Genomic DNA, 26848 nt, shown 5'->3' with positions numbered 1-26848 from the left:
CTAGCAGGCGAAGTCCTCGAAGACGCCCTGGTGCGGGTAGTGGTGGCGGTGGTGGTGGTTGGGCAGCATGCCCGCGTTGTAGGCGCCCTCCACGTGCCGGCCCAGCGTCTCACAGGGGCTCTGCAGGGATGGCAGTCAGCGGAGTGAGCGCAGACCCCATGCACCCTGCCTCCCACCAGCCCCTCTACCCAGCACAGCCTGTCCCCAGGACCCTGTGGGGGCACCTGGCTCCTGCCACCCAGCCTGAGGGCACCAAGGAGCTGTGTTGTCCCTCGCTCTTGGGATAACAACCCTTCCCCCAGGAGCAAGGACTGACACTGCCCAGGCCCTGTCCTCGCAGCCCCCTGGACACTCCCATGGGGGTACCTGGTCCTTGAGCTCCTCCAGTCCCAGTGTGGCGATGCTGCCTGAAGGCTTCTTCAGGGGTGGCTTGGAGCGGCGCAGGGCCCGGCTCACTCTGTCCCGGATCACCTGGGTGCAGATGAGGGGGGTTCAACCGAATGTAGGCAGCATACTCCCTTGTGTGTGGGTACCCTGGTCAGCACAGACCTGCCACCTGCTCCCCTGTCTGCCTGTCACACTCCCCACCCTCAGATCACCAAGGGATACTGGGGGTTCCTGTCTTCCACCCACTGCCTCCTGATGGGTATTCCCCAGCCCCAGGGGTTGCCATAGGCCTTCTGGGGTGGCCCAGCCTGGCAACTCATCCCTGGGGAGCCTGGCCCTTGCTCTGCACTTCACCCACCCCCACCACTGAGACACAGCTCCGAAGGCTCAGCGCACCTCGTAGATGTAGTCCAGGATCTCCAGGATGGTGAGGATGCTGGCACCGATAAACAGGCCCATCTGTCCCCCGATGTCCCCTGGGGAGGAGGAGGGAAAGGTGGTCACTGGGAGATGCTGGGAGGCTGGGGTGTACCAGCAGGGCTGAGGGCAATGCCAGGGCTACCAGATGTAGGGTAACAGCGTGGACACAGGGGCAGGGCCAGCAGGATGGAGCAGGAGACATGGAGTGGCCAGCAGCATGCCAGCCTTCAGCCAGTCTGCAGCCAGCTCCTGCCTTGTATGGTCCTTCCCTGACCAACCCCATGTCCTCCCGAGGCTGGGGCCCAGAGCTCCCTGCCTCTGGGTCCCACAGGAAGGTGAGGGGAGTCACCGAGAAGCCCAGCAAGGTCGTAGGCTTTCTTCTGCTCGATGGCTTCATAGTTAAGCGCCTCGAAGAAGATGTCCAGCACCAGGAAGTTCTCCCTGTGGGGACACCACAGTGCTCAGCAAGGAGGGCTGGTCATTGATCCTCCCCTCCCACCACCTCCCAAATCTCCCCTGTCCCCAGCCCTCCAGCTCCCAGGTGCTCCCAGGGCCCTCATGGGTTATTAAAGCTGGTGGGGTGGGGACACAGAAGGGTTTTATCCCAGGCCAGGAGGCGCCATGGGGTGGGGAGATACTGGCAGGACAGGAAGGACACAGATGGGTCGGGGCAATGCTCTAGAGGCAGCCACCCCTGAGAGAAGCTGCTGCAGGGCCTGTGTATGACAGGACCCACTACCCATACACTGCCAGGACTGGGGATGAGGGTTCCCTCCAGGCCCCTGCTCAACCCCCTGGCCCACCCCAGTGCCAGCAACTCACCGAATGTAGGTCTCATTCTTGTTGTACTTGCGGGCGAGGTACCGCGCCGAGCCCTTGTTGGGGATGCGCACCATGGAGATCTCCTTGCCGTAGCGCGTCAGGTTGCAGGGCGTGGGGCAGCTGCAGCGCTCCTGGCTGTCCTCCACCACTGCATCTGGGGGCACACACCCGTGGGCACGGCTGCCCCCCTCAGCCTCCTCCCCGGGGGCACTTGGCTGGCCGTCAGCCACTTGCTCCCCCCCACACCTACCCAGTGTGTGGTCAGCACATTCGATGTATACATTGGGGGAGCAGATGGACTCGTTGCCTGCAGAGAAGCAGCTGGTCAGGGCAGGTGGGACTCTGCCCAGCTTCTGCCACCCCCCAGTTTTAACTCAGCCCCTAAAGGCAGTGGGACAGAGGTGGCAGAGGGGATGGGGATGAGTGTCTCAAGGCTGCAAGTTGGTTGGGGCCTGGACAGGGAAAGGGCTGACCTTAGGTGTCAGGAGGGTAGGACAGGGCTGACCAGACATGCAGAGAGGATGAGGTGGTCCCTGGGTGGAGAAGGATGGGGCAGGGGGCACTCTCGGGTGCAGAGGGATGAGGAAGGCGGGACCCTGGGGTACAGTGGTCCCTGGGAGAGGGCTGGAGGGGGCTGCGGCAGAGGCAGACAGGGCCACTGGGGCAGTGGTGTGCCCCCACGCCTCACCTGGCATGTGAACCATACGGCAGTGGCAGCTCCGCACCACAGCCTCCTTCTCACACTGCAGGCGGCAGGCAGCGATGCTGTAGGTATCGTAGCCAGGCAGCGTCTGCTCCCCCTGCACGCTGGCACGGCAGTTCCCCCACGGCTGTGGCAGGTAGGTGAGCTGGCGGGGTGAGAGGAGCATGGCTGCAGGGCTGTACCGGGCTGGGTGCCCGTGGAGGCCTCCTTGGGGACTGTGGGGTGTCCGGCCTTACCCGCTGCTCCTGGCAGGAGACAAAGGTCTGGAAGCCGGGCGAGACACCAAAGCCCAGCTGGTGGATGTAGGGAGGCTCATCCTGACTGTGGATCTGTACCCGGATGCCCGCTTCAAATGACGTCTCGTCTGCAGGAGAGCAGAGGGGCTGCATGCCTGCACCCACTCGGCACCTGCACCCTGGCACCCAGTACTCTCCCAGGGCCCTGCTTGCCCCACTGCCCCTACTGGGCTGTCCTGCTTGCCTGGCAGCCCTTACCCGTGCCCTGCCCACGCCATGCTGCGGCCCTACTCACTGGTCTCTCTCCAGATGGGCAGGTACTCTTCCTGCTGGATGTCCAGCATGATCTCCAACCCGTTGCCCATGCCACCTTGGCGGGTCACCCGTGGGTTCCTCCGGTCCCCATTGAAGGTGTAGCACTTACCATAGCGCGTGTAGACCTGGGGATGGAGAAAGGTGTGGGGTGTGAGGGAGCAGGCAGGGATCTGGTGAGGCATTCTGCATGCAGGATGAAGTCTGGGGACTCCTTTCCAATCCCATGCAGGTGCTGGAAAGGAGAAAGTCTCGCACAGACCCTGAAAGGGCTCGTCTAAGCCTTCCCTCCTACACTGCCACCTGTCTGCCTTCGCTGAGGGGGTGAAGCATCGCTCCCAGCTCCCATGGGGCTGTCCCGTCCCCACCAGGCAGGGACTCACGGGAGCGAAGTGCTGGGGGCCACAGCGCTCTCCCTGGAAGCGGCACTCCACCAGCATGTCCTCGATCTGGTGGCCCAGGCGGTGGAAGAAGCTCTGCATGGTGCGCTCGGAGCGGCGGGGCGGCAGAAAGCGCGAGTAGTTGGCAAGACGCGTCAGCCAGGCGCGTCGGTCCTCCCCCAGCACAGCCAGCACTTCGGGCACCAGCGAGCGGTTCTCCTGGGCCAGTCCCAGCCACTGCCCCACCGAGTAGAGGTCGGGCTTGGTGAGGTGCAGGAATCGTGCCCGGTTGGGGTTGCAGAGGGTGACGGCCGGGAAGCGGAGCTGGGAGGCCCGGGCGAGGCGAGCCCGGGTGTGCACGGGGTGTGAGAGCAGGTGGTGCAGGCGGTCGGCGGCCCCGGTGGCCAGCAGCCCGGCAGAGGCCAGGAAGGCCATGCTCCAGAGCAGGCGGCGCAGACGGGACTGCGGCCGGGTGCACATGTAGTGCAGCCCGGGGATCCTCGTGGCTCGCAGGATGCCGATGGCGAACCGGGCAGCACCACCATCCTGAGCCACTGCCAGCGCTTCCCTGTCCCGGCAGCAGGCGAGGGGTAGCGGCATGGCTGCAGACAGGGGGGCTCCTCTGCAAAGCGGGGTGCTGCCCGGGGTCTCTGCTCCCCTCCAGGGAGCTCTCCCTCCCGGGAGGCTTTTGCTCCACACCTTCCTAGAGACGCGGCAGGCGCCTTCTCGAGCAGCTCCGGTGACGGGTGAGGGGAGGGAGAGGAGGGGGCTGCTGCAAACACACGCCTTCCCCCAACCTCTACTCAGGAATGGAAAATTCCTCCCCGAGACGGGTTGAGACGGGGTTAGGGGGGGTGGAGTGTTGTGTTAACCCAGGCAGCGGTAGCCTCCAGTGCCCCAACATCATGGGCACCAGTGTCCAGACACTGATGCCCTGTCCTAACCGCCCTGTGTGAGCCCTGAGCCCAGGGATGCTGGACCCCAGCTCGTCCTCTGCCCTGGCACTGCAGCCCCCTCTGGGTCCCTGCCCGGAGCCCCAGGGTCTCCGCCCGTAGCTACCCTAGGGCTGGGGCCCCTGCCCCGCAGAAGCAGAGCAGTGCCAGGCCCAGGGGGCCACCACCTCTTGCCAACGCTGCTCGGGATGACGTATGTACCTTGCTCTCCCGCCCAGACCCTGCTACTCGCCACGCTGGGGCTGAGGCCCCCGGTGTGTTTGGGCCCCGTGGGGAGGGAGCGGCGGGCCCGCGCAGCGGGAGGCTGCGTGGGAGCCCACCTGAGCCCGGCGGGCGCTTTGAAGTGACGGGCGGTGCTGTGATCAGAAGCGGAGGCGGCGGGGGGAGTCGCGGCAGCAGGGCTGTCAGCGCGGCTGGCGGGGCCCGACAGCCTGTCAGGGAGCCTTCAAAGCTCCGCGCCGCGCTCCCCGACAGCCTCGCATCTTCCAGGCACCCGCCTTCGGCACCAGTGCTGCCGAGGGGCGGGCTGGCCCCGCGGGTCCCCGCGGCCCCGGCACTAGCCAGGCTCTCCCCGGTGAAGAGCAGCATCCCCACTGCTCCGTGGCAGCTGCGGAGGAGGAGGGCAGCGGTGAAAGGGTCCGAGGGGGGGCGGCTGGGGAGCGGGCAGAGCCTCCGGTGCCCAGGGTCGGCTGGGCGCTTCCCTCCCACCCCTCCTTCCGCTGCACAGCGAGAAGCCCAGCCCGGAGGAACCGGCGCGGGGAGCGGTTACATCTGTCCCGTGCTGGCGCTGAGCACGGCCGGGCCACGGCACTCCGGTAACCAGCGACGGGCGGAGGGCGCACGGGCTCCGGCAGGGGGCAGCAGGGCCCCGCGGCTCCGGGCGCCCAGAGCGCAGCGCAGCGCCGGGCCGCCGGCACCCCCACATCCCACACCGCAAACACCCCTCCCCGCAAACACCCCTCCCCCCAAACACCCCACACCCCAAACACCTCTCACCGCAAACACCCCTCACCCCAAACACCCCACATCCCAAACATCCGACACCCCAAACACCCCTCACTGCAAACACCTCTCACCCTACACCCCAAACACCTCTCACTCCAAACACCCCACACCCCAAACATCCCACACCCCAAACACCTCTCACCCCAAACACCCCACACCCCAAACACCTCTCACCGCAAACACCCCTCACCCCAAACACCCCACATCCAAAACATCCGACACCCCAAACACCTCTCACTCCAAACACCCCACACCACAAAGCATCCCTCACTGCAAACAACCCTCACCCCAAAAATCCCACACCCCAAACACCCCTCACTCCAAACACCCTACACCGCAAATACCCTTCACCGCAAACATCCCATACCACAAAGCACTCCTCACCACAAACACCCCACACCCCAAAGCACCCCACACCCCAAAACACCCACATACGCAGCCCTACACCACAGAATATTCCCCACCCGAAAACACCCCCCACCCCAAGACATCCCCCCACACGCACCCCCACACCACACTCATGTACCCCATACCCCAAAACACCCTCCTACACACACCCCCACTTCCCAAAACACCCACACATGGGCCTCTACCACCTCCACACCCCATACACATGGGCCTCTATCATCCCCATTTCCCAAAACACCCCTAAGCAACCCCACATCCCAAAATACCCCACACACATGGGCCTCTAGCACTCTACATCCCAAAACATCCCCACATACACCCCTCAGCATCCCTGCACCCCGGAACACCCCCAACACACATACCCCTCAGAACTCCCACACTCCAAAACACCCCACACACACCCCCCCCAACACCCCCCACTCACACACCTCAAAACACACTCCCACACACCCACCCCAGAACGTGCCTGCATCCAAACACCCCAAAATACACACACACACCCCCCCTTAACACACCCACACCCCTACTCCCCACAACTTCTCACCCCCCACACACATTTCCAGTATCCCCTCACCTACACAACCTCTCTACGCCCCACCGGTACACAACCCCTCACACCCACTCACCAACCCCATCCCCACTGTCCCCTCCAACAACCCCCCATCCAGCCCCCCACTCACCCTCCCATGCATCCACTCCCCTCCTCCCTCCCTCCCCAGTCCGGCCCAGCTCTTTGCACCCTGGCAACTGGCTTGCTGGGTTCCCTCACCCCACACCCGTCCCTGTGCCATCCCCAGGACATGGCTCAGCCTCCCCCTCTTGTCAGCGTGGGGCTGCTGGAGTCGGCTCCTTGCTGAGATTTATTCTGGCTCGGAGAGCCGGAGGCTGCCAGCCTGATACCATCAGCCCCTTGCACACCAGGGCAGCTTTTATATTAGTTTTCTTTAAACAGAGGATGAGCTTCCCAGACTGGAGGAAATGTCATTTCTCTGAACGCTTCCATCTCATGTCGGTTCAGACATCTCCGGGCAGCATCACAAGCACCCCAGAGCGGGGTGAGGGGTGGCCAGAGGATGCAGAGGCCAAGGCGCACAGGGACGAGCAGCTCGGGGACAGGGACCGGTGTTGGGCAAGGCTGGAGGGGAAGGGCCAGCAGTGGCAGTGGCCCTGTCCTGTGTCCGCTGCAGCCCCAGGCAGGCGGGTGCAGCTCCAGGGAAGGGTGGAGAGGGCAGAAGTGCCTGTGGCGCCCGGCTGAGTTACTCACTTGTCAGCTGCTGGGGTGCTGAGGCCAGCTGTGAAATCGCGCTGGCGAGAGCACAGCATAGTCCTGAAGGGCTTTGCCTTTCCAGCATGACAAACCCGATTAGGTAACAGGGAGCGCATGAGGAGGAGGAGGAGGAGGAAAGGGGAGAGGAGCGCCTGCCTGCACCAGGAACATGATTTCCTCCCTGCAGCTGACCCAGAAAAGCGCCTTGCAGGGCTAGAGCACACGTGTCCAGCCAGGAACCATGCCCGGGGGACAAGGCCCATGGAGTGCTACCGCCTCGGGGCCAGGGCAGTTGGATTCCCGTAGCACAGGCCGGTCTCCTCGCTCAGCCGCCGCACGCTGGCATCCCCAGGCCACGTTCACATGCAGGGGAGACCCCATTAGGGAGGTAATTTCTCGACACGATTCCTCATTTCCCTGCTCTCTGCCGTGGAGACACGCTGACCTTGACAGAAATAGCTGCTTGTGCCTCGGCAGGCGAATCCCAGATAGCGGTTGCCAGGGACTCTGGCATCCCCCTTCTCACCTCACACACCTTTGGGGCTGCCTAAGTCCCTTCCACCCCTCTGGGCCTTGCTGTCCTCTCCCCACTGCTGCAGAGAGCCTCATGGCAGTGAGGTCCTGGCCTCCAGCATCCTCACTCCGGCTCAGACCAGCCCACCTGTGAGCACTGGGGACGTGAGGGCCAGCCCCACGCACACCCCGTCCCCCATCCCTGCTGCTGCCAGCCCATTGTGCCAGACTCCGGCTGATCCCAGCTCACACAGGTATTTCCGCAGCTTACACGGCTCCCCACGGTATTTAGCCTCTGGAATACGACGTTAAACATTGCAAGCAGCGACAAATCCTGATTGCTCCGAGGAGACAAGAGCCTGTGCTAAGCTTCCAGCCAAACATTTTCATGCGAGGAAAACGAGCTGCAGCACGTGCAGTGCTGGCGGGTCCTGCTCCTGCATGCCCAGGCCACCCAGCCCTGAGCCCTTTCTCTGCTGGGACATCCAGCCCTGCTCCCATGTCACTCCTGGGACACCCAGCCCTGCTCCCTTGCCATTCCTGGGACACATAGCCCTGCTCTCAAGACCCTGCTGGGACGAGCAGCTGGCAGGCAGGCCCTGGGCATGGGCACACCATACAGGAACAAGCAGCCCAGCACAGAGACGCCTCTGAAGACAGTCATCACTGAGGCATGATGAGGATGGGGACAGGGAGTACTGCACACCCTGAGCTTGACTGGGATGTCAGTCCAGGGGTAGCCTTGAGGGTGATCCAGGTACTCCAGTCCAGAGGGCAAATCAGCATGAGCAGGGCTGTGGTACAAAGGAAAGCAGCCTCCCAAACTGGAGATGCTGCTTCCTCAGTGAGTATAGGCAGTTGGAGGCACAGAGATGCTCCTGGCCAGAAGCTGGAGGCAAACTGGAATGCCACTGGTAGAGCTGGGGCAATGGCACACCCATGCATGCTGCCCTCTGCTCTTGCCTCCCGCTGCAGCCATCCCAGCCCCAGCACCCACCTCTGCCGCCACTCTCCATGGGACACGTATCCCCATGCCTACAGCAGCCAGCTGCCGCCGTGCAGCACGGCCAGGCCCCGCTGGGTGCCCCGAGAGGGAAGCCGCAGCGCTGACGCCAGCACTGCAACTGCCCGGGATATGAGATCTGCTTGGATTCAGCAATTTCAACTCATTTCAAGCCCAATTCTGCAGCAATTTTCTAAGCCAGTGGGATGTTTTTGCCTCTACAAACATCCCCTCTTACACACTGTCACACCATTTCCCTTCCTCGCTCCCAGGAGGGGTTGGGGAATGGTGCCAGTTTGGCTTGACCCCAGCTCCACTGGCAACACAACCGTCCCCCACACCAGCAGCCCCTTGGTGCAGCCCCCTTCCCCATGCACAGCTGCAGGGAAGGCTCCTGCAGGATACAGTGCTGCTTGTGAGATCTGGGGCCTCTGCTTTGATGGGGCATTGGGCTTTGCAGTGTCAATCCCCAAGCAGGGTGCACTAGCCCTGAGCTTCTTGTTTCCCCTATGCTGTGATAGGGCCAAGCTCTGGAGTATCCTCCATGGTGCCCTGACCTGCTTCCCCGGAGGAGTGAGAGCATCAGGGTTACAGGGGGGTTGGGGGATGCTGTGGGCACATTCCAGAGGACCGGGACTCCTGCTGCTGCAGATGTGACTCTCTCTGTGCCACAGGGTAGCCCATGCCAGCTGAGCCCCCTCGTCCGGGCCTGAGCCATCAGCAGTGGAGATTGTGGGTGCATGAGACTGGCAGAGTCCTTCTCATGCCAAGCAGGCTCATTGCTGGAATACAAAGTGCTCAGCTGGGCTGTGTGCTGTGCCACCAGCCGGGCAGAGCAACGGGAGGCAGCCGAGCCCCAGCACCAGGCAGCACGAGCAGGTCAGTGCTAGGCTGTTGCATGGGGGTCACACACATCCCAGTGCCCCCAGGAGCAGGCCACATCTGGACCAGGGCTCCAAGCTCCTGGCAGGTCAGGAGCACAGGGGTGCAAGGCAGGGCAAAAGGATGCACCCTGCACATTGGCACAGATACCTGCCCCAGCACTGCTGGTGATACCATTGGCACCATCTTGCTTTCAGAAACAGCATCTGTGACACCCAAACTTGTGTGCCAGGGAAGAAGCTCTCCCTGCAAGCTGTTGCCCCAGGAGGCCTGCACTGGCCAAGTCAGGAGCTGGAGGGGGCCATGCTGCTGATGCCACACAGAGCCAGGGTGGCTGTGACAAGGAGGCAAGGGGCTGCAGGGCCCAGGCCCTTCCCCCTCATCCCTGCTGTGCAGGCATGGCAGCACACAGCTGCCTCCAGTAGCAGAGCAAGTGCCATTGCAAAGTTGTGTTTTCCCTTCCTGCTGCTCCTTGGGGCAATTCATCCCAGAATCTCACTCGTCTCCTTATTTCCAACCTAAATTTATTCACGGCCAGTTTGTACCATTTGTTCTCATGCCAGCATTGTCCCTTAGCTTAAATAGCTCTCTTCCCTCCCTTGTGTTTACTCCCTTGATGTATTTATAAACAGCAATCCCATCCCCTTGCAGCCTCCAGCCTGCCAGCCCGCACGTGCCAATCGCTCCCGCTTTCCTCTCCGGATCCAGGCTCTGCTGGCCCGTACTGCCTGGCACAGCATCTGCTTCAGCTCCCCAGCAGCTTCCCCAGACCCAGCTGCCCAAGGCTCACACAGTGCTACAGCCAGGTCCCCGGCCCACGTGGATACATTGTTCTGCCCTATCCATCCCACAGTGGCTGTGGGGCAAGATACCACCCAGGTCAGGACCACTACCCTGGCCGGGGATAACCTGCTCCCTGCAGATCTCCTGGCAGCTTGTGCTTTCCTATGGTTTGTTTGCATCAAGCAACTTAAAGCAGCCACCTGGCCAGGTAAAGGAGCCAACCCCAAGGGAACTGCAGAAGCTTAAGTGCCAGGGCTGCTGGCGGATAGAGTAGATGTGCTGCAGTGCAGAGCACGGGTGCAGAGAAACAGGGATGCAGAGAGGTGGGGGGCTGGATCCAGGGAAGCCCACCTCAGCCTGTCAGCCAGCAAGCCTCTCTGAGATGCTGCCTACCTATCCTGGTCTCTTTCTAAACATGTGAGCTGGGTGCTGGGGCTGCAGGAGGTTTCTGCCCCATATTTCTGCCTCCTCCTTCCCCTGGGAGGGATATGAGGAAATCTGTGGGAGATACTCAAGGTCCCCATGGGAAAGGTGCACCAAAGCTTCACCTTTTTACCATGCCAGGGTGACCTTGCTGAGCTGCTCAGATGCTCCCTGGCCCAGGTTTGGGCTGTGCTGAGCAGTAATCCTGCCTTCACTCTGTGCACCCTCGGGCGCTCTCCAGCTGGCTTCCCAACCTCAGACAACCCCACGCCAGGCTGGGCACACTGCCCCCAGGCACACAGCACAGCACACTAAGGATAAGCACGGAGATGGGCTGCAGCTCAGCCTCGTTGCTGCAAATCCAACAAAACACTCACACACAGAGCAATAATGATAGTTTTGGGTAGTGGGCTCCTCTTGGTAGCCGGATGAGACCTAGCACCCTCTACAGTGCTATGAAGACACAGTTGCTCTATGCCTCTTAGCCCCAGGAGCAGGGAACCATCCCCAGCCCTGGGGTTTTACACAGACATGTTGACACTGAGCCCATCCATCCTACAGGCTGGAGAAAGCAGCGAACATCAAGGACTCCCGAAAGCGAGGTACACGCAGTCCCTGGGGCTACTCTGTGGAGCTTAAGCAGCCTCTGTTCTCCGACTGCTGTCACCCCGCAGGGACCCCAGCGATGCACCGTGCCCCCTGCCTTGCAGGTGCACCGGTGCCTCTGCACGGTGCTGCTTGGGTGCTGCTGGCTTTCGGCTGATGCTGGCTGCCACCAGCACTGCCCCGCTCCCCCGCACGCTGGGCACAGCGGGGAGGCAGCGCGCAGCCCCGCAGTCCCCGCGGCACCCCTGCCCGGCGCCGGCAGAACGGGACGAGCCCTCCCAGCAGCTCAACTCTGTCCCCGGGGACTGCTTCTCTTTGAAAGCAACCGTGCAGGGAGTGCTGCGCCGCCCGTCCTCAAAGGGTTAACAAGCAATTTCCTTTGCTGACAGCTCGGAGACCGTTCACTATCGACTGCGGGAGAATAAGAGGGGAGAAGCAGCGAGATAAAAAGGCAGCAGAGCTGGCACCGCCTGCTTAATCCCAGCGTTTAATCTGCTGGGGCAGCGCAGGCAGCCTTATCTCGCCGTCCTTCTGCTGCTCCATCTCATTACTGCTCCCACGGCTGCGCGGGCCGTGCAACCAGGAGATGTAAGAGCTGAGCCTGCGAGCGATGGCCTGGGGCAGCGACTGCTGCCAGCCCGCCTGGCTCATGCCCACTGCGCTGGCGAGCACACGGCACCCCACGCCTGGCACACACACACTGCCTGGCCGGAGCGGGGTGGCTGGAGACGGGTGCACCCAGACTGCACCCACGCCTGGTGCTGCCACACTGCCTTGGGGACATGCTGCCAGTGTCACCCACACATCTCCTGGTCTTTGCCCCCACACACATGATCCAGCCCACACTATGCCCATGCGTGGAGGACAAAGGGCTCTGTGACACGGCAGGTCCAGGACAGCAGGCAGGGCAATGCCACCTTGCCCTGCACATCCCCCTCCATCCACCCTCACCTATCCAGGTGCTCCCCTTCCAGGTTCCAGACCAGCTCCTCTCTATCCACTCATCTCACCGGGCATGCCATGGCCCCTGTGGCAGCACCCCCAGCCGTGGGGGGAGGTGGGGTCAGCTCCTGGCAGCCAGCAGGTGCTGGCACAGACCCTCCAGCCATGGCTTTTCTGTGTAAATCTGCAGCACTGACAGGGTGCAGACGAAGGCTCCGTGCTAGCCGGGTTGTCATGGGGGTTATCCTGCTGCTTACAGATGGCTTTACACTGATAAGATTTGTTGTCACGCTGGCTGAGGTGCTGCCAGTGCCTCACTGCTTGCTCCTCTTGCAAGGCTGTGCCACCTGCCTGGGGGTGCTGTGAGAGCCATGAGCAGCACCTCACCCAGTGGCTACAGGCAGAGTGTGTCCCCAGATAGAGGAGAGGAAGACATGATCCTCTTCACCCCTCTGCCAGGGCTGATGGGTCCCCTGCAGCCAGGATGGATCCCCAGGGTGCCTCCCCCAGCCTGTCAGCACTGCAGTGGGATGTGGGGGCTGCTGGTCCTCGAGCTGGACCAGGCTGAGCGGAGCACACATCTGTGCTGCTGGAGATTTGCTGACAGTGCTGGCAGCACAGCTCCTGTCACAGCTCGGTGGCTTCGTGGCTCTCCTGTGTGGTGCAGGGCGGATAGGACCCGTGGGGTGCCAATATTTCAGGCCTCTTCAGGCCTGAAGGCCCAGGCAGGGAGTGGGAAGAAGCCCCCCAACCTGCATCCCAACCTCAACACCATGTGGGAGCTGGCAGGGTAGCTATGGGAGCCTAGGCTCTGTGCATTCCTTCTCCCAGGGTGACATGGGGTGGGCAGAAATACCTCAAAAAGGAGAATTTGGCCCCAGTGCACCATGCTCTGCTTTGGTCCCCCATTCACATCCTGCTGCCTGCCCCCCTTTTCCCATGCTACCCAGTGCTAATTTCTCTGGGGAAAGCAGGGATTGCCCTGAGCCACCTGGTGCAGCCAGTCAGGGGCTGAAGCAGGTTAAATCCCTGAGCAGCAGGAGGGGGACTCTCCTGCCAGCATCCCCCCTCCTGGCCCCAAAGTCACCACAGAAGCCCTGCACAGCTCCCTACCACCCTGCTCCGTACCAGTTCCTGCCTCTTCCTCTTCTCTTCCCCTCCAGGTGTTGATCCCCTGATGATGCTGGGGGCTCTGTTTTCCCTGCCAACACAAATTTGACCCCAAAACCGAAGGCAGGAACATGCAAACAAACAGACAGAGGCCCAGCTACACCCTCCTCCTCAGAGCCAGTTCAGGGGGCCGTGAGGGCCAGGGGGCTGTTTGGGGTGATGGTGTAACCTGCCAGCACATCAGGAGCCTGAGTGAAGTGGGGTGATCACAGCCCAGCAGGAAAGGGCTCGTTAATAGCTGAGCCCTTTTAGTAGAGATTAGGGAGCTGCACAGCTTTGATCTTTGATTGCCAATTTGCATCTTGAAGGCGCTGGGACCTCATCCAGCCTCCTCGCAACCCTTTGTGGTTATCTCGTGGCTAATGGATTTGTTCTTAATGCTGGAGCGTGCAGGCTAAAGGCTGATTAAACCCTCTCCACGGCACTAAATCAATGGAACAAACATGATAGGGGTTGGCTTTCCCCAGCCCGTGCGCTCCTGGGCAGAGGGGCCGATCACCAGAGCCCCCATGCCCCAGCGCTGGCAGGGGTTCCCTCCTTGGGGCTGCTGGGCAGGGGAGGAGGCAGGGGCATCAGTGAGCAGGGATGAGCCCACGGCCTGTATCCCCATATCCCTGCATCTCCACATCCCTATCCCTGTTTGCCATGCAGGTGGCAATGAGCTGGGGGTGCTCAGGACTCCTGGAGTGTCTGTCTCTCTTGGATGCTTGGGTCACTTGCCCTTGTGCTGATGTTTGGTGTCTGCAGAAGCACCCTAGTGTCCTCCCAGTTCCTCCCAGCTCCCCAGCCCTGCTATGGGAGCAGGGACTGGGATGGGATGAGATGGGATGGGATGGGATGGGATGGGATGGCATGGCATGGGATGGGATGGGATGGGATGGGATGGGATGGGATGGGACAACCTCCCTCTGCAATTGGGGGACTCCCTCCCAGTGTCCCCTTTGCTCCCCACGCACTGGGGAGCGGCACTGGCATCTCCTACCTCCTCTGTCATCATAGAAACATAGCATGGTTGGGGTTGGAAGGGACTTCTGGAGACCATCTAGTCCAATCCTGTGCAGGACTGGCACAGGACTACCTAGATCAGGTCACACTGGAATGCATCAGGCAATGTGTTGTCTCTGTCCTTAAGACCATCTCCCCTTCTCCCTGCTCAGGGCCAGTGCAGTGATGTTCCCAGGACCACGTGCTGCCTGCAGCAGCCCATGTATCACATGCTGTGAGCAGCAGTATCTGTACACACTTTCCATATGCCCATGGTCTCCACTGCATGCCCAGCTTCAGGACAATGCAGTTCCCACTGTGTCAGCAGAGGGGACAAGTTGCACCCTTCCCATGGATGTCCCAGGAACAACTGCCTTCCTGCCCTACTCACTGCACAGGCTGAGCACCTGAGATGAACAGGACTAAGGTTTTGAGGAGCTGTGGGGAGCAGAGTTGTGTGGCTACAAGCTGGAAGCAGATTGGCTGAGAGCATTTTGCACCCTTTGTTTTTTGTCAGACTCACAGCATCACCCAGATGCTGCCAGGGCACGTGAGCAACAAGATCTCTGGGCAGGAACCCCGCTCCAAGGCCTGAGCTGCCTGTGCCAGAGGATGAAACACAAGGTGCAACACAGGGTAGCTCGGACCAGTGCCTTGCTGGGAACCAGTCTGTGAGGAGAAAGTGCTGGGAGCAGCCTGGCTGGCCCCAGACTGTGCCCAGTGATTGGTGGTGGCGGCAGAGGCAGCCGGGCTGCTGCACAGCACGGAGCCCCAGGATCACACACTGAGATTCCCATCTGCAAACCTCGCTATTGAATCATCTCCCCTCCGCCAATATTTGCCAAGTGCAGGAGATAAAGTGGCTACAAAAGCGATTGGTGCCAGTGTTTCAATCCGCCTGGGCTGGCGGCATCCCCTCTGCATCCCCTTCCTGGCTTTCCTGTGCTGCCCCAGCTCCTCCATACCACCCCAGTGGCCCCAGCTGCCACTGCCTTGCCTTGCCTGCACCACGCAGCCGCCTCTCTCCCTCGCTCCAGGCCGCCTGTGCAGTCTCTGCAGCCATCCCTGGGCAGCTGAGGCAGGACATGATGCCGAGATACAGCTCCCGGAAGAGAAGCCCAGAGCGTTATCAGCCTGGGGAGTTAATTAAGGTCATGTCAGGCGATAAGGAAACAGGATGTCAGAGCAGCAGCGGCACAGGGGGGTCAGAGCCTGAAAAACTCCCTCTGAAAAGCAACTCTGCCGAGATGTGATCAGCCAGGCACTCGGGGACAGGGTGGCCTCGCAGCCCCATGCATGGAGGCTCTGAGGATGGCACCACACACTCTGCACCCACATGCAGCATGGGGCAGGGTGGGATGTGGATTGGGATGAGATGGGATGGGGATTGGGATGGTGATGGGATGAGGCTGAGCAGAGGGCCCAGCTGGGATATGCTGTGCTTGGGCAGACAGAGCTGGTTGAGCAGCCCTGGCTACCCGCTCCTGCCATGGCACAGGAGCACCATGCACTGGTGTGACCAGCGCTGTGCCGGCAGGGCAGGAACGGCTCTGCACATGTAATTGCAGACACTCTCTGCTTTGTAGAACTTCAGTGCTGGCCATGCCAGGCTGCTTGACAGCACTCATGCTGCTCCTATCTCAGACTGTTCCCCATGGCTTTGTCTCCTGGTCTGAGAAGTGCCATGGGGCCAGGAGAGCAGAGCTGGCCTGGCACAGCACAGTGTGGTGCGTGGCAGACCGGTGGGAGCAGGCTGGGGATGGGAGGAGAGCCACAGAGACACACTGCTGACCCATCTGTGCCGCATGAGCAGCCGTGGCACCCAGTGCCCTGCCTGTCCATGTGGGAGCAGAGCTGCCGGCACATAATGAATACTTGCATCAATCTGGCTGCATTTGCTTGGTGCCCTCAGTCCTGTGCTGCCTGGCAAGACAGGCTGCTCCAAGCCCTTCCTGGGGCCACAAGCAGCAAATGCTGCACCTGCCTTACCTCCTCTGCAGGGATCACAGCCCCCATGTGCACTCCATCCCTCCTCACCCCGCTGCCCCACAGCAGAGGCACTCAGGGACCCCAAACCTGCCCCACTCCAGCTGCCGGAGCGTTGAAGACAGATGGAGATGCTTCCCTCTGCTGCACGGTCCCTGCCTCCCTCCTCGGGCTGTGAAGAAATTGTGGCTGAGCTGACACTTTCCTGCAGCTGGGAGGCTAGGTGGTGCCCGCCTCTGCATATCCAGGATGGGATATGAGGTTAGTGGGCAGAATCCCTAGCTAGTGCCAGCTCTCTTCAGGTACCCAACTACCCACTGTCCTGCTCCCCTGCCCTGGGGGAGCACCCTCAGCCCACCCCCAGAGGCGTCCAGAGGGTGAGCCCAGGAAAGAGCCTGGGGAGGTGGCAGCCACATCAGAGTGCAGGCAGGGACATGGCTGCCATCCCCAGCCCTTGCTTTTCTGCCTTGTGGGTGCAGGTGGTGCAGGGATGAGAGAGCACAGGGATGTGTGGGGTGTCCCTACCCCATGGGATGACAGACTGGAGAGCTATTCCTGTGCAGCCAAGCACAACATCCATGACTGCTGACACCTCTTGCAGCCGTTCCTGGGCCTGTGACACTGTGGCCACTGCCATGCCGTGGGCACAGCCAGGGCACAGCCGGATACACAAGGAGACACGGGCACATCTCCTGTCCCTGGGGCTGCCCGACAGCCTTCTGCAGGCACTGCCACCAACATGCCTCACCCCTGCTTGACCATAGCACTCACAGCACCTGCAGCACCAGCCAACGCCAGGGCCACGCGGTAGACATGGCCACTGACGGTGACAGTGACAAGGGCAGGGGGGCTATGGTCTGATTGCAGCTGCCCAGATGAGCATGGCCGGCTCAATCAGAGCTGCATGGCCCTCCAGCGTGCAGGGCACCAGGAATTACACTGCTAATGAGCTGCTAGCTGGAGGGCTGGCAGTTGGTGATTAATCAGAGGCTCTGCTCTGATGAGGCCTGTCCCTCCTCTCCTCGCCTGCCCTCTCAGTCCTAAGGGGCAGGTGGCCAGCGGCGGGCCAGTGCGTCCCCACAGCCCCTGCTCCCTGCCCGCCCAGGCAATGTGCTTGGCTCTCCAGCCCAGCTGAGCTCCCTGACACAGAGAAGGGTCCCCAACTACTGTGCCGCTTGGACATGGCACCTGCAGGGCCTGCCAGCCTCTGGCTTTCCTGCATCTCCCCTTTCTCCTGTGCTCGCCTTCCCAGCACTGCAGTCAGGAGGGAACCTTTTGTTCTGCTGGAACAAAACCTGTTGAGTCCAGCTGAGCTTAGCCGGCTCTTAAAAGCCATTCAGGTGCTTCCATCTGCACCCAGAGAGGGGCACAGCAAGCCTGCAGAGGGGCATGATGAGCTGGGGGCACCTTGCAGAGGGGGCCTCCCACAGTGTGTGGGGGTGGCAGGGGAGGACTGGCTGTGCAGATAGTCATGTCTCCCGGGGATGGGGCAGGAACATGTGGGAGCACCAGGTCCCAGCAGTGGGGGCGCAGGCCCAGGAGCACCCCCAAAAACTGCAGTGCAGTTCCCCAGCTCACCCCCAATTTTCTGCTGGCACTGATGGGGCCAGCAGCACCCTGCCTGCCAGCACTGCTGGCGCAGCACACTGGGGCACGGCTCAGAGCACAGAGGGAAGGTTTTGCAGCGTAAGCAGGGGACAGCCACCCGCAGAAAGGTGCGGGGAGCTGCAGGGAAGGAGCTCAAGCACTCTGCTTCCCCAGTGCAAAGCCCTGCCTGGCCCTTCTCCTCCTTCCTGGCCCTTGCAGCATCGGGATGTGGCAGAGGTGTCTGTACCCTCCTGCCCTCAGCCCCTTACCACCCAGCCAGTGCAGGCTGCTGCCTCCTCCCTGGCTGCATGTCAGGGCCACACCTGGGAGAAAAGGCCAGAGACCAGAAAGGAGCAGGCTGGAGAGAAGCACGTTCTCCCCTATTGCACAATTAATCATGAGAAGTTTTTCTTCCTTTCGTGCATGAAACAAAATTTGGCAGGGCACTCTGACCACAGGGACTCGGCTGCTTGCTCTCCAGTAAAAACCCAGCCACATCTGGCAAAGAAATAACCCCAGAGCATCAGTGTGTGCGCAGGTGGAGAGAGGTGATGCTGGGCCAGGCAGGAAAACCCCACGGGGCTTGGTCAGCACCCTCAGCTCTCCCTGTTTGCTTCTTCCCCGCCCCAGCACACATACACCCATGCTGCCCTTCCAGTACCATCATTCCCTGCCCTTCAGGCCCTGTTATTCCAGTCCTGGACATATAAATAACCAGGTAGGAGCAACCACCTCCTGCTAGCCATCCAGGTGCTGGCAGCAACCCCTGCTTGGGCTCTCCTCCCACCCCTACCTCCTCCTGCCCGCTCCATCCCCCCACCTGGCTGGAGTCTCAGCCCATCATTCCCAGGCACGGAGCAAGCCCGAGCCTCCCCAGCAGCGTTCCAGCTATTTGTTATTGGAAAAAGGGGGAAATACGGTTTTTGACAATTATTGTTTTTTCCACCTGACTGGCTGCAAACTTGTTAATTTTTTTTCTTTAATGTGTGAACAGTGTCGACGGCAGCTGCATGTGAAATGACTCGACGCCCTATCTGCGGGTCCCTGGCTGGCTTTCAGTGCTCGCACCGCAAACATTGCCTTCTATAAATAAAGGCCTATATCTCATCAATGGCAGAACAGCAGAGCTTTATATAGTCATCTTACATAAAACCGTCTCTCTTTATGGGCTTCAAACCATTTGCGTCACTTAGTGCAGCTCCGTAAACCTCCTGCTCCAGCCGCTCCCCCCGCGGAGGGACACCCGGCACGGCTGCCCCGTGCCCTGCGCCGGCGGCGGGGAGCCCGGGGTCCCCGCTCCGCCTGGGGCTGCTTCCCCCCCCCGGGCCAGGTGGCAGCTGTGTGGTTGCTCCCCCGCCTCGCCGCCTTGGCACCAGGCTCCCTTCCAGCCTTGGCACCGAGCGCTGGCGCAGCAGCCGGCACTGCCAGGCACCCCGGCGCCTGGGAACGGCCGGCTGCGGGCCAGCACCGCGCACCCTGCCCCTGGCACCCTCCCTGGCCCTGCCACTGCCCCAGACGCCCTCCCTCGCTCCACTGTGGGTCCCAGGGCAACGCAGGCAGCTGGGATGTGCCGCTCCATCTTCTGTCACTTAGGAATCGAGGATCCGAGGATGTGGGGTGACAGGGGTCGTGGTACCAGGATGGGGGCCTGTCTGGCTCCCAGTATGGCTCTGACATGCAGGGGACACGTGGGCTTGCCCAGCAAGTGCCTGGTGCAGGGGCTGTCAGGGGCTGCCCCCATAGCTGCAGGGCACAGGTCGCAGCCCCAGCTCACACACTGTCTGTCTCCCGTGGCCCCTGGGGCCCACGGCTCCATATGGCAGAGGTGGCCCCTCCGGCTCGCCGCAGGCGCCCGCCTGCACACACCGATGTGTCTCGGAGGGGCTGCGGACTCCTGCTGGGGCTGCAGCAGTGTCTGCCTGCAGGGAGGCAGCCGGCACTCCAGCTGGCAGCTCTGGAGCTGTGGGGCAGTGCTGCAGAAACCCTGGTGACAAGCCTTCCTAGACACCCCGTGTCACCCCAGCCGGCTACCGCAGGCAGGCAGATAGCTGGAGCTGGAGGGACGCAGGGACCCAACAGCATTGCAGCACACAACAACGTGCACTGCACTGTCCTATAGCTGCCCCCAGTGCTGCCTGGTCATGAGATCCCTGCCACGGGTGACACTGGCACCAAGCAACGTCTTGCTAGCCACAGTGCCATGCAGCATCCAACCATATTGCTGGCATGAGGCATCTGCATCTCCTTGTCCAGACTCCTCAGACAGACACCACACTTTGTGAACCTCCTCCCTGCCCCCTAGCTGGTCACAATGCAACTCATTAGCCCCACAGCCCTCTGTCCCCACCACCCCATGTCCCCACAGTCCTGTGTCCCCATGCATCATCAAGCACCTGCTCCTAGGGCCAAGCTCCCGTGGGTGCCTCAGTCTTATCCCTCCCGCACCTACTCAAGGTGGCCACCCTTCTCTGCAGCCAGCAGCGCTGGGGGAGAAGCATCTCACAGACCCCCACGGGTGCTGTGGCCCTGGGGGACAGCAGTGCCCCCCAACCCACCCAGCCTGGCACGTGGGACCAGCCTCCTGGCACGTCCCACGTCCCCAGGGAGCCACAGCAGGCGCAGGCATCCTGGCCGCTGGCTCCCCCCGTATCGGAGACAGGCTTATTAAGTGTGTGATATTAAATTACCCAGATAAGAGCGTAAGAGCTTTTAAAGTCAATTCATTAAATATAATTATGAAGAGAGCTTTTTTATGCTCACGGTGATCCGATCTCAATCAGGGAGACGGTGGGAAAGCCGCCGGCTCCTCCAGCATCTCCGCTCCCCCACCGCGTTGCCTCTGAGCCCCCCGGCTCCCCTGCCTCGGCCCCCTCCCATGGGCAGCTGGCACCCATGGCCGTGGCCCTTGCTGACCACCCCTATGCCCCAGCACCCCCTTCCTGGTGTCACTGTTGGTGCTGGTGCCACTCTGCTTGTATGGGGGTGGCATGGGGGTCTGCCCAGTGAAGGAGTAAGAGAAGGGAGGCGATGGAGGTGAGATGCAAGAGCTGGCAGGGTTGGGGAGGAGGGCAACAGGGCATGGAGGTGCTTGGGGGCAAGAGACAGTGGGGAGCTGAGCACAGGCTCTTCCCAGCTATGTATCCTCTTCCTCGCAGGATGTGAACCCCCTCCCTGTCCCCTGCAGAGCAGTTTCCTTAGGGACCTAATGACGCATCCCCACTCCCCAGGCAGGAGGGTTGTGTGCTTCACTCCTCCTCTACATTCATTAACAGTACTTTGTGACCAATTAATGCCTGCCAGCCAGGCAGAGGCAGCCCTGACCCACAGCTAGACCCCTCACATGCAGCCTGGGTGGCCCCGTGCCAACCCTTTACACTGGAATCCCCTTCTCACCCTGTCCACCCTGTCGCCTGGACTGCAACTGAACACAGGGCTGAGCCTTTCTTTCCCAGGAGAAGCCATGGGAGAACGGGGATCTGAAAGACACCTTGGGAGCTCTGTGCCTTTCACACCTCCCCAGCCACCACTGAGACACCCAATGTCCCCTTGCCACAGTGCCCCAAGACAAACTGTGGTAAGTATCACTCCCTAAGTGTAGCCAACCCCTTGCTGTCCCATCTCAGTACTTCAAATCATCATTACCCATATCCACCCACTACACTCATACCTATCCACACACTCGGACACAGCAGGGCGAGGAGCAGCAGCCCGGCTGGCCAGGGCCAGGGTGTGCTCTGGGCTGGGGTCCCTGCACACGGCTCCGGTGGGGGCTGGTGGGAGCAGCTACCCACTGCTGGGAGCTGCTGGACTGACATTTATTTTTAGACGTGAATTGTATAAATTAGCATTTCTCAGTGGATTAAGCAGCAGGAATTGTGTAAAATTAAATGGCAATGAATTGCATTAAAGTCCCCCGTTTTCTGGCACAAGCAGCGCCTCGAGCTGTGCCCGGGAAGCTCATGTGTAACGGTGCCGGAGCTGCTACTGCCACCACTCCGGACACCACCCAGGACACAGACCTGTGGGGACAAGAGCACAATGGCCAGGCTGCGAGGACAAGAGGCTCCAAGTGGGCTAAGAGGCTCCAAGTGGGCTGCGAGCCTCCAGGGAGGTGGCTCAGGCACTGTGCTGGGGCTGCAGGACAGAGACCCGGCTAGTGGAGTGCTGTGATCCAGACGGGAACGGCTGGGCTTGGCCAAGCAGACCGATGAGGTCTGCTCCAGGCTCTCCTGAGCAACAACACCACCAGCCCCAGCCTGATCAGTCCCTGCCATGCATGGCTGCACACCCACCACAGCCACAGCCATGGCACCCTCTGAAGGGGATGACGCTGCGGTGGGACCCACAGGACCCATATGGCACTTCCAGGGCAGGTCCTGCAGTGCCGGGAGCTCAACAAGCAGTGGAGAGAACCCCAGAGAATCCTCTGTGCACCATGGCATGCTCAGCTCTGCATGGGGAGGAGGGGGAAAATGGGGTGGGAGAATGCTGGAGGTTGAACAGGCATCAGGCAGGGCAGGGAAGGTGAGGAGCAACGAGGCCAGCTCTTTAACCCAGTGTAAAAATAGGTTGAAAACGTGACATTTATTAAGTACGGTTCTGGTGGAAAGGTCAGACAGAGTCCCTGTGTCGGGAGCAGTGACGGCTGCAGAGGGACGGCAGCAGAGCCTTGCTGGGAGGAGGCAGAGGTGACAGCTTGCCCACCCCCAACCCAACCAGGATCTCCTGGGGTGCATGTGGGGTGCAGCCAAGGAAGCTGCCCGTTTTGGCACAAGAGCTTCCTCCCTCGGGGTCTGCACGGGGTGCCGGGGAGACTCCCCCACCACACATCCCGGGCAGGTTGAAGGCCCTGCCTGGAGAGCCGGAGCTGGTGCCAGCTCTGAGAGGCACTGCCAGCTCTCAGCAACCTCCCCGCTCCCCCTCAACCTACAGCCCTGGCAGGACTGGCTTCAGCAGCCACACATCAGAAACAAAAGGCTTTTGACAGGGGATGTGGTTTTCAGAAAGGCACCAGGCTCCCGCCCGGCCACAAGCGGAGCCTCCTGCCACAGCCGCTGCCGGTGGGCAGCTGGGATGCTGCTGCCAGCCGGGGGGGATCACCCCCACACACCTCCTCCGTAGCTCCCAGACCCCTCTGCACCCCAGCTGCCCGTCCCCTCTGTCCCCAAAGCAACGCTGGGAAAGCTCTCCCTTCCCGCAGGAGGCTGTGGCCATAGTGGGGTGTCAGGAATGGGGGCTCGGGTGGGCGCAAGCCACCTGCCGCAGCTGAGCCCCGGCCCCACGGGGCCGTTTCCCAGCCTCCCGCTCAATGGCACGTAAAGAGCTCTATCGATCTCCCTCCGGTGCCGGCGCCGCACGCTTCGCACCCGCGGCCCCGCGGCTGCGCTCGCCCGGCCGGCCCCGCTCCGGACCCACCGCCCTCCCCAAGGCAGCGGCCAGTCCAGCCCCACGGCCCCAGGCACAGCGGGGATCAGGGCAGGGGGCAAGGGGGGGGCTGCGGAGCACGGCACGGCCCGTGGCGGGTCAGAAGAGGCTTCCCGAGGCGCCTTCACGGCCCCCCCGGCAGCTGACGCAGGGGGCACATTTGTCAGCGGGGCTGCGGGGGAGCCTCGCTGCAGCTCAGGGCTGTCCCTGCCGTCTGGGGAGATTTACAGCCCAGCCGAGCCCTCATTACACGGAAGATGCTTACGCTGGGGATTTTTTTTTTCCCCCCATAGTTTCTTAATTTGCTATCCCATAAAGAACGTGGATTTGTGACGTTAAATAGGGGAAGATCATTTACCGCTCGCGGCTCTTGCTTAAAGGATCCGTGCGAGCTATTTATTGTGTGAGCGCAGGCTGTAAGTGCCGGCATGAGGGCACAGGCTCCAGCCTCAGCACTGCTCCTGCTCCCAGACAGGCAGCTTCCTGGGGGTGGCCCCACGGCTTGGCCACCCTCATGCTGGGAAACTTCCAGCCTCTGGATGAAGTCCACCTCATGCCAAGCGGGAGGGAAGGGTTCCAGCATTCCTGCAAGTGCAGCTGCAGGAAAAGCTCCTTCCCTTTGCCAGCATCCCTGGGCTCGTGGCCTCTGCTCCAGGGGCTACTCACCGTGGGCTGGGAACCCTGGGACTATTTGGCCCCCGGGATGTGGTGCAACCTGGGAGCCCTCCATCACTGCTGGGACTCACGTTGGGACTCACTGTGACTCACGTTCCCACCCACTGCAGTGGGGCTACAAGAGCTTTCCAAACAGAAAGGCACACACAGGAGCCTAGAACTGGGACTGCTGCAGCATGACGGCTGGGTGCAGGGCAGCCTGGGTGCCCCTGCAGCGGGGCCACAGCTGGGAGGCACGGGACTGCCCAAGCCCACACACCATGGCTGGGACTCACCCTACCTGCCAAACAGCTCACGTTGTGCTTCAGTCATTCCCAGGAGGCATGAAGGACCAATTCAGCTCGGGGAACAGGAGTAGGAGGCTCCAACTCCAAACAGTGTGATGCCTTGACAGGTCCCACTGCTGCCTGGCACGGCTTTGGGATGTGGTATGTGCCAGACAGAGGTCCCATCTTTCCTCATATCTCCCCATGCCCATGTCCTGCAGCGCTTCCTGACCCTGGTTCACCCCTTTGCTTCAGGCAAGCAAGAGGTGATGGGGACATCCCCTTCTGCTGACAGCCCCTGATGCCTCAAAGTCTGGGCTGGAGGGCTGAGCTAGGGACAAGGAATGGAGGCTGTGGGAGCCCTGAGCTCCCCTTCTTTGGGCCATGAGTGAGCTGGCACTAATCATTCTCATGCCTGAAGCCTGGTCCAGTGCAGCTTGCCAGCACACCAGAGCCCAGCTGCCCAGGCATCCCCAGTGCAGACCCGTAAGCAGCTGAGGTAGGCAGGCCGGCCAGCCACTCCTGCACAGTCACCCACTGAGAAGCCAGCTCAGTGCCTATCCTGGTGGTCCCCCTCTGCTGCCATGCAGCAAGGAACATGTCACACAATGCATCCACCCTGCAGGAAACTTGTACTCAGCCCTGTCTGCCGGAGCTCTGCCCTGTCAGCCTCACCACGCGGCTTGGCACACGCCAAACCCCACTGCCATGCCATGCCACGCCACTGCCCAGCACCAGGCTGGGCTCACTGCCTTCCCCGCGAGTCAATGCTGTGCAGGACCCCTCAGGAGGAGCCCAAGGCTGGAGCCAGCGTGGCTCAGCCATGTGCAGGAGGCTCAGCCATGTGCAGGACTGCCTAGCACCAAAGCTCCCTGCTCCCAGCCCCGCTGAACCATACTCCCCAGCAAACTCAGGCAGCTGGTGTAGAGCAGGCACAGAGCCAAGCAAAAAACCCGTGATGAGTGGGGCCTCCTCCCCGCTACCCCCTCCTCCTTCCCACTCCACTGCAGTGCCCCGTGCAATGCCCCCCCTACACAGGGCAGACCCTCCCCCCGGTACGGCGCTTTCCCAGGGACCGCATCCCCCTGTGCAGTGAGCAGGCAGCGTACCAATGGGCACACAGTGATACAAGACGCGCTGCATCAGCCATTTCCAGCCCCACAGAGGCTCCTTTCCCCCTCAACCCCAGCATCCCACACAGCCCATGGCATCACACCCCCCTCGGCGCAGGCTCCGGCTGGCAGCACTGCTCCTGGGAGCACAGCAAGCCAGCCGAGCAGCAGCCCCTGGCAGCCGTAGGAGAGAAGCGGCTCATTTCCAGAGTCATTACGGTCTGAAAAGGGTCCCATCAGGTATTCCGCCCGTTCAGCACATTTATTTTCCCAAACCACAGCGGGGATTTGTGATTTCAGGCTCAATATTAGCAAGAGCTGCATGCTGGCAGCACCCAGCCAGGAGCTGGCTGCCTGGGCAGACAGGGCACTGCTGGGAGAAGGCCATGCCAGCCTGCCCTGGGCAGCGAGAGGGCTGCTCCCGGCAGCCCCTTGCTCGCCCAGCTGCAGCCATGCCTCCGGAGAGGAGCCGCTTTGGCACGAGGGTGTGCACACACACGCGTGTGCAATGCTGGCAGCCTCTTGCTTCACACGCATCCCAGCACCAAGCCCCCCAAATGCAGGAAGTATCCTCTGTAGTCAAAGGGGTTTCCAATCCCCTTTCCCAGCCACTGTCCCCATGCAAAGCACCCTGTGATGGAGCAGTTCAACCAGAGGGGAAGTGCAGGCTGGAGCGGGGGTCTACACCACAGCTCTGCCACTGCCTGCTGTACGCCTGCCTGCCCTGGGGACCACTGAGCCCCAGGGACTCCCTCTTGGCCCTGTGAGCCCCTCTGGCACAGACTTCCCTCAGCCTGGTCCTGCATCACACAGCCCTACCAAGAGCTCACACCGAGGATCCTCTCTCTCACACTCTCTCCATGTGAAACTTGGAGGGAAACTCAAACAGAGAGAGAGATGCAAACTTCAGCAGCTGAAGCGAGCAAAGGAGCCCTGCTCCGGCAAGGCACAGCAGGGGGGGGTGCCCCCTGCACCAGCCAAGGCCCCCAGGGAAGCTGAGTCCGGTGTGCACTCACCACAGTGAAGTCACGGGAGGAGCAGTTCTCGCCGCTGAAGTTGCAGCTCTTGAGCATGTCGTCGAGCTGGTGGCCAGTGCGGTTGACGATGTCGGCCATGTCAGGGTCAGGGTAGAGCAGGTCCGTGGCCTTGTGGCCATCCCGGTCCTTGGGGGGCAGCCCGGTCATGTTGGCCAAGTGGAAGATGTCGGCGTCAGTGAGAGCCGAGTGCCGGTACCGGTTGATGTTGCAGATGGTGATGGCGGGGAAGACCATCTCACGGATGGCCTCCTCGTCCAGGGCCATGACGTGGGGGTGCTCCAGGTAGAGCAGCGCCGACTTGGCCGCCTGGTAGAGAAAGAAGGCGAGCGAGGCCAGGAAGGCGAATGCCCAGAGGGTCTGGCGCACGCCCAGCTGCCCCGACCGGCAGATGTGTCCCAGGCCGTGTAGCGTGCTGGTACTGGCGAAGGCAGCCAGGTCCCGGGAGCGGGGCCGGGCAGGCTCCTCGATCAGGCTCTCCTTATCCCCTTCTTCTTTCTCCTTCTGCTTCTCATCCTCCTCGGCAAATTTGATTTTACACACAATCTCAATCGGCATCTGCCCC

At 61.6% G+C, this 26848-nt stretch overlaps 1 protein-coding gene across 2 annotated transcripts; it reads right to left on the bottom strand.

Annotated features, from left to right (window-relative positions):
- On the bottom strand, positions 1-26848 carry ASIC4 (acid sensing ion channel subunit family member 4). Of its 2 annotated transcripts, XM_062004839.1 has the most exons (10): positions 26266-26848; positions 2864-3008; positions 2569-2696; positions 2318-2477; positions 1880-1936; positions 1630-1783; positions 1157-1248; positions 784-863; positions 367-471; positions 1-120 (listed from the first exon to the last, which is right to left on the bottom strand). In XM_062004839.1, exons 1-10 carry the CDS (start codon positions 26839-26841, stop codon positions 1-3), a joined length of 1617 nt encoding a protein of 538 aa, XP_061860823.1. In that variant the 5' UTR covers positions 26842-26848. The 2 variants fall into 2 exon arrangements, with proteins under 2 accessions (XP_061860823.1, XP_061860822.1); XM_062004838.1 differs by lacking the exon at positions 1880-1936 and having other exon boundaries at positions 26266-26841.

The sequence above is a fragment of the Colius striatus genome, chromosome 11 (assembly GCF_028858725.1).
Source record: "Colius striatus isolate bColStr4 chromosome 11, bColStr4.1.hap1, whole genome shotgun sequence".
Taxonomy (NCBI): Eukaryota; Metazoa; Chordata; class Aves; order Coliiformes; family Coliidae; genus Colius; species Colius striatus.
The sequence above is the reverse complement of the archived record's forward strand: the minus strand, read 5'-3'. Positions and strand labels throughout refer to the sequence as shown.

Bases quoted from the DNA above. Each gene is read 5' to 3' on its own strand.
- ASIC4 (XM_062004839.1), bottom strand. From the start codon at position 26,841: ATGCCGATTGAGATTGTGTGTAAAATCAAATTTGCCGAGGAGGATGAG. The intron at 3,009-26,265 runs GTGAGTGCACAC...CTCCATCCCCAG, and splicing joins CCTCCCGTGACTTCACTGTG to GTCTACACGCGCTATGGTAA. The intron at 864-1,156 runs GTGACTCCCCTC...CCTCCTCCCCAG, and splicing joins CGACCTTGCTGGGCTTCTCG to GGGACATCGGGGGACAGATG.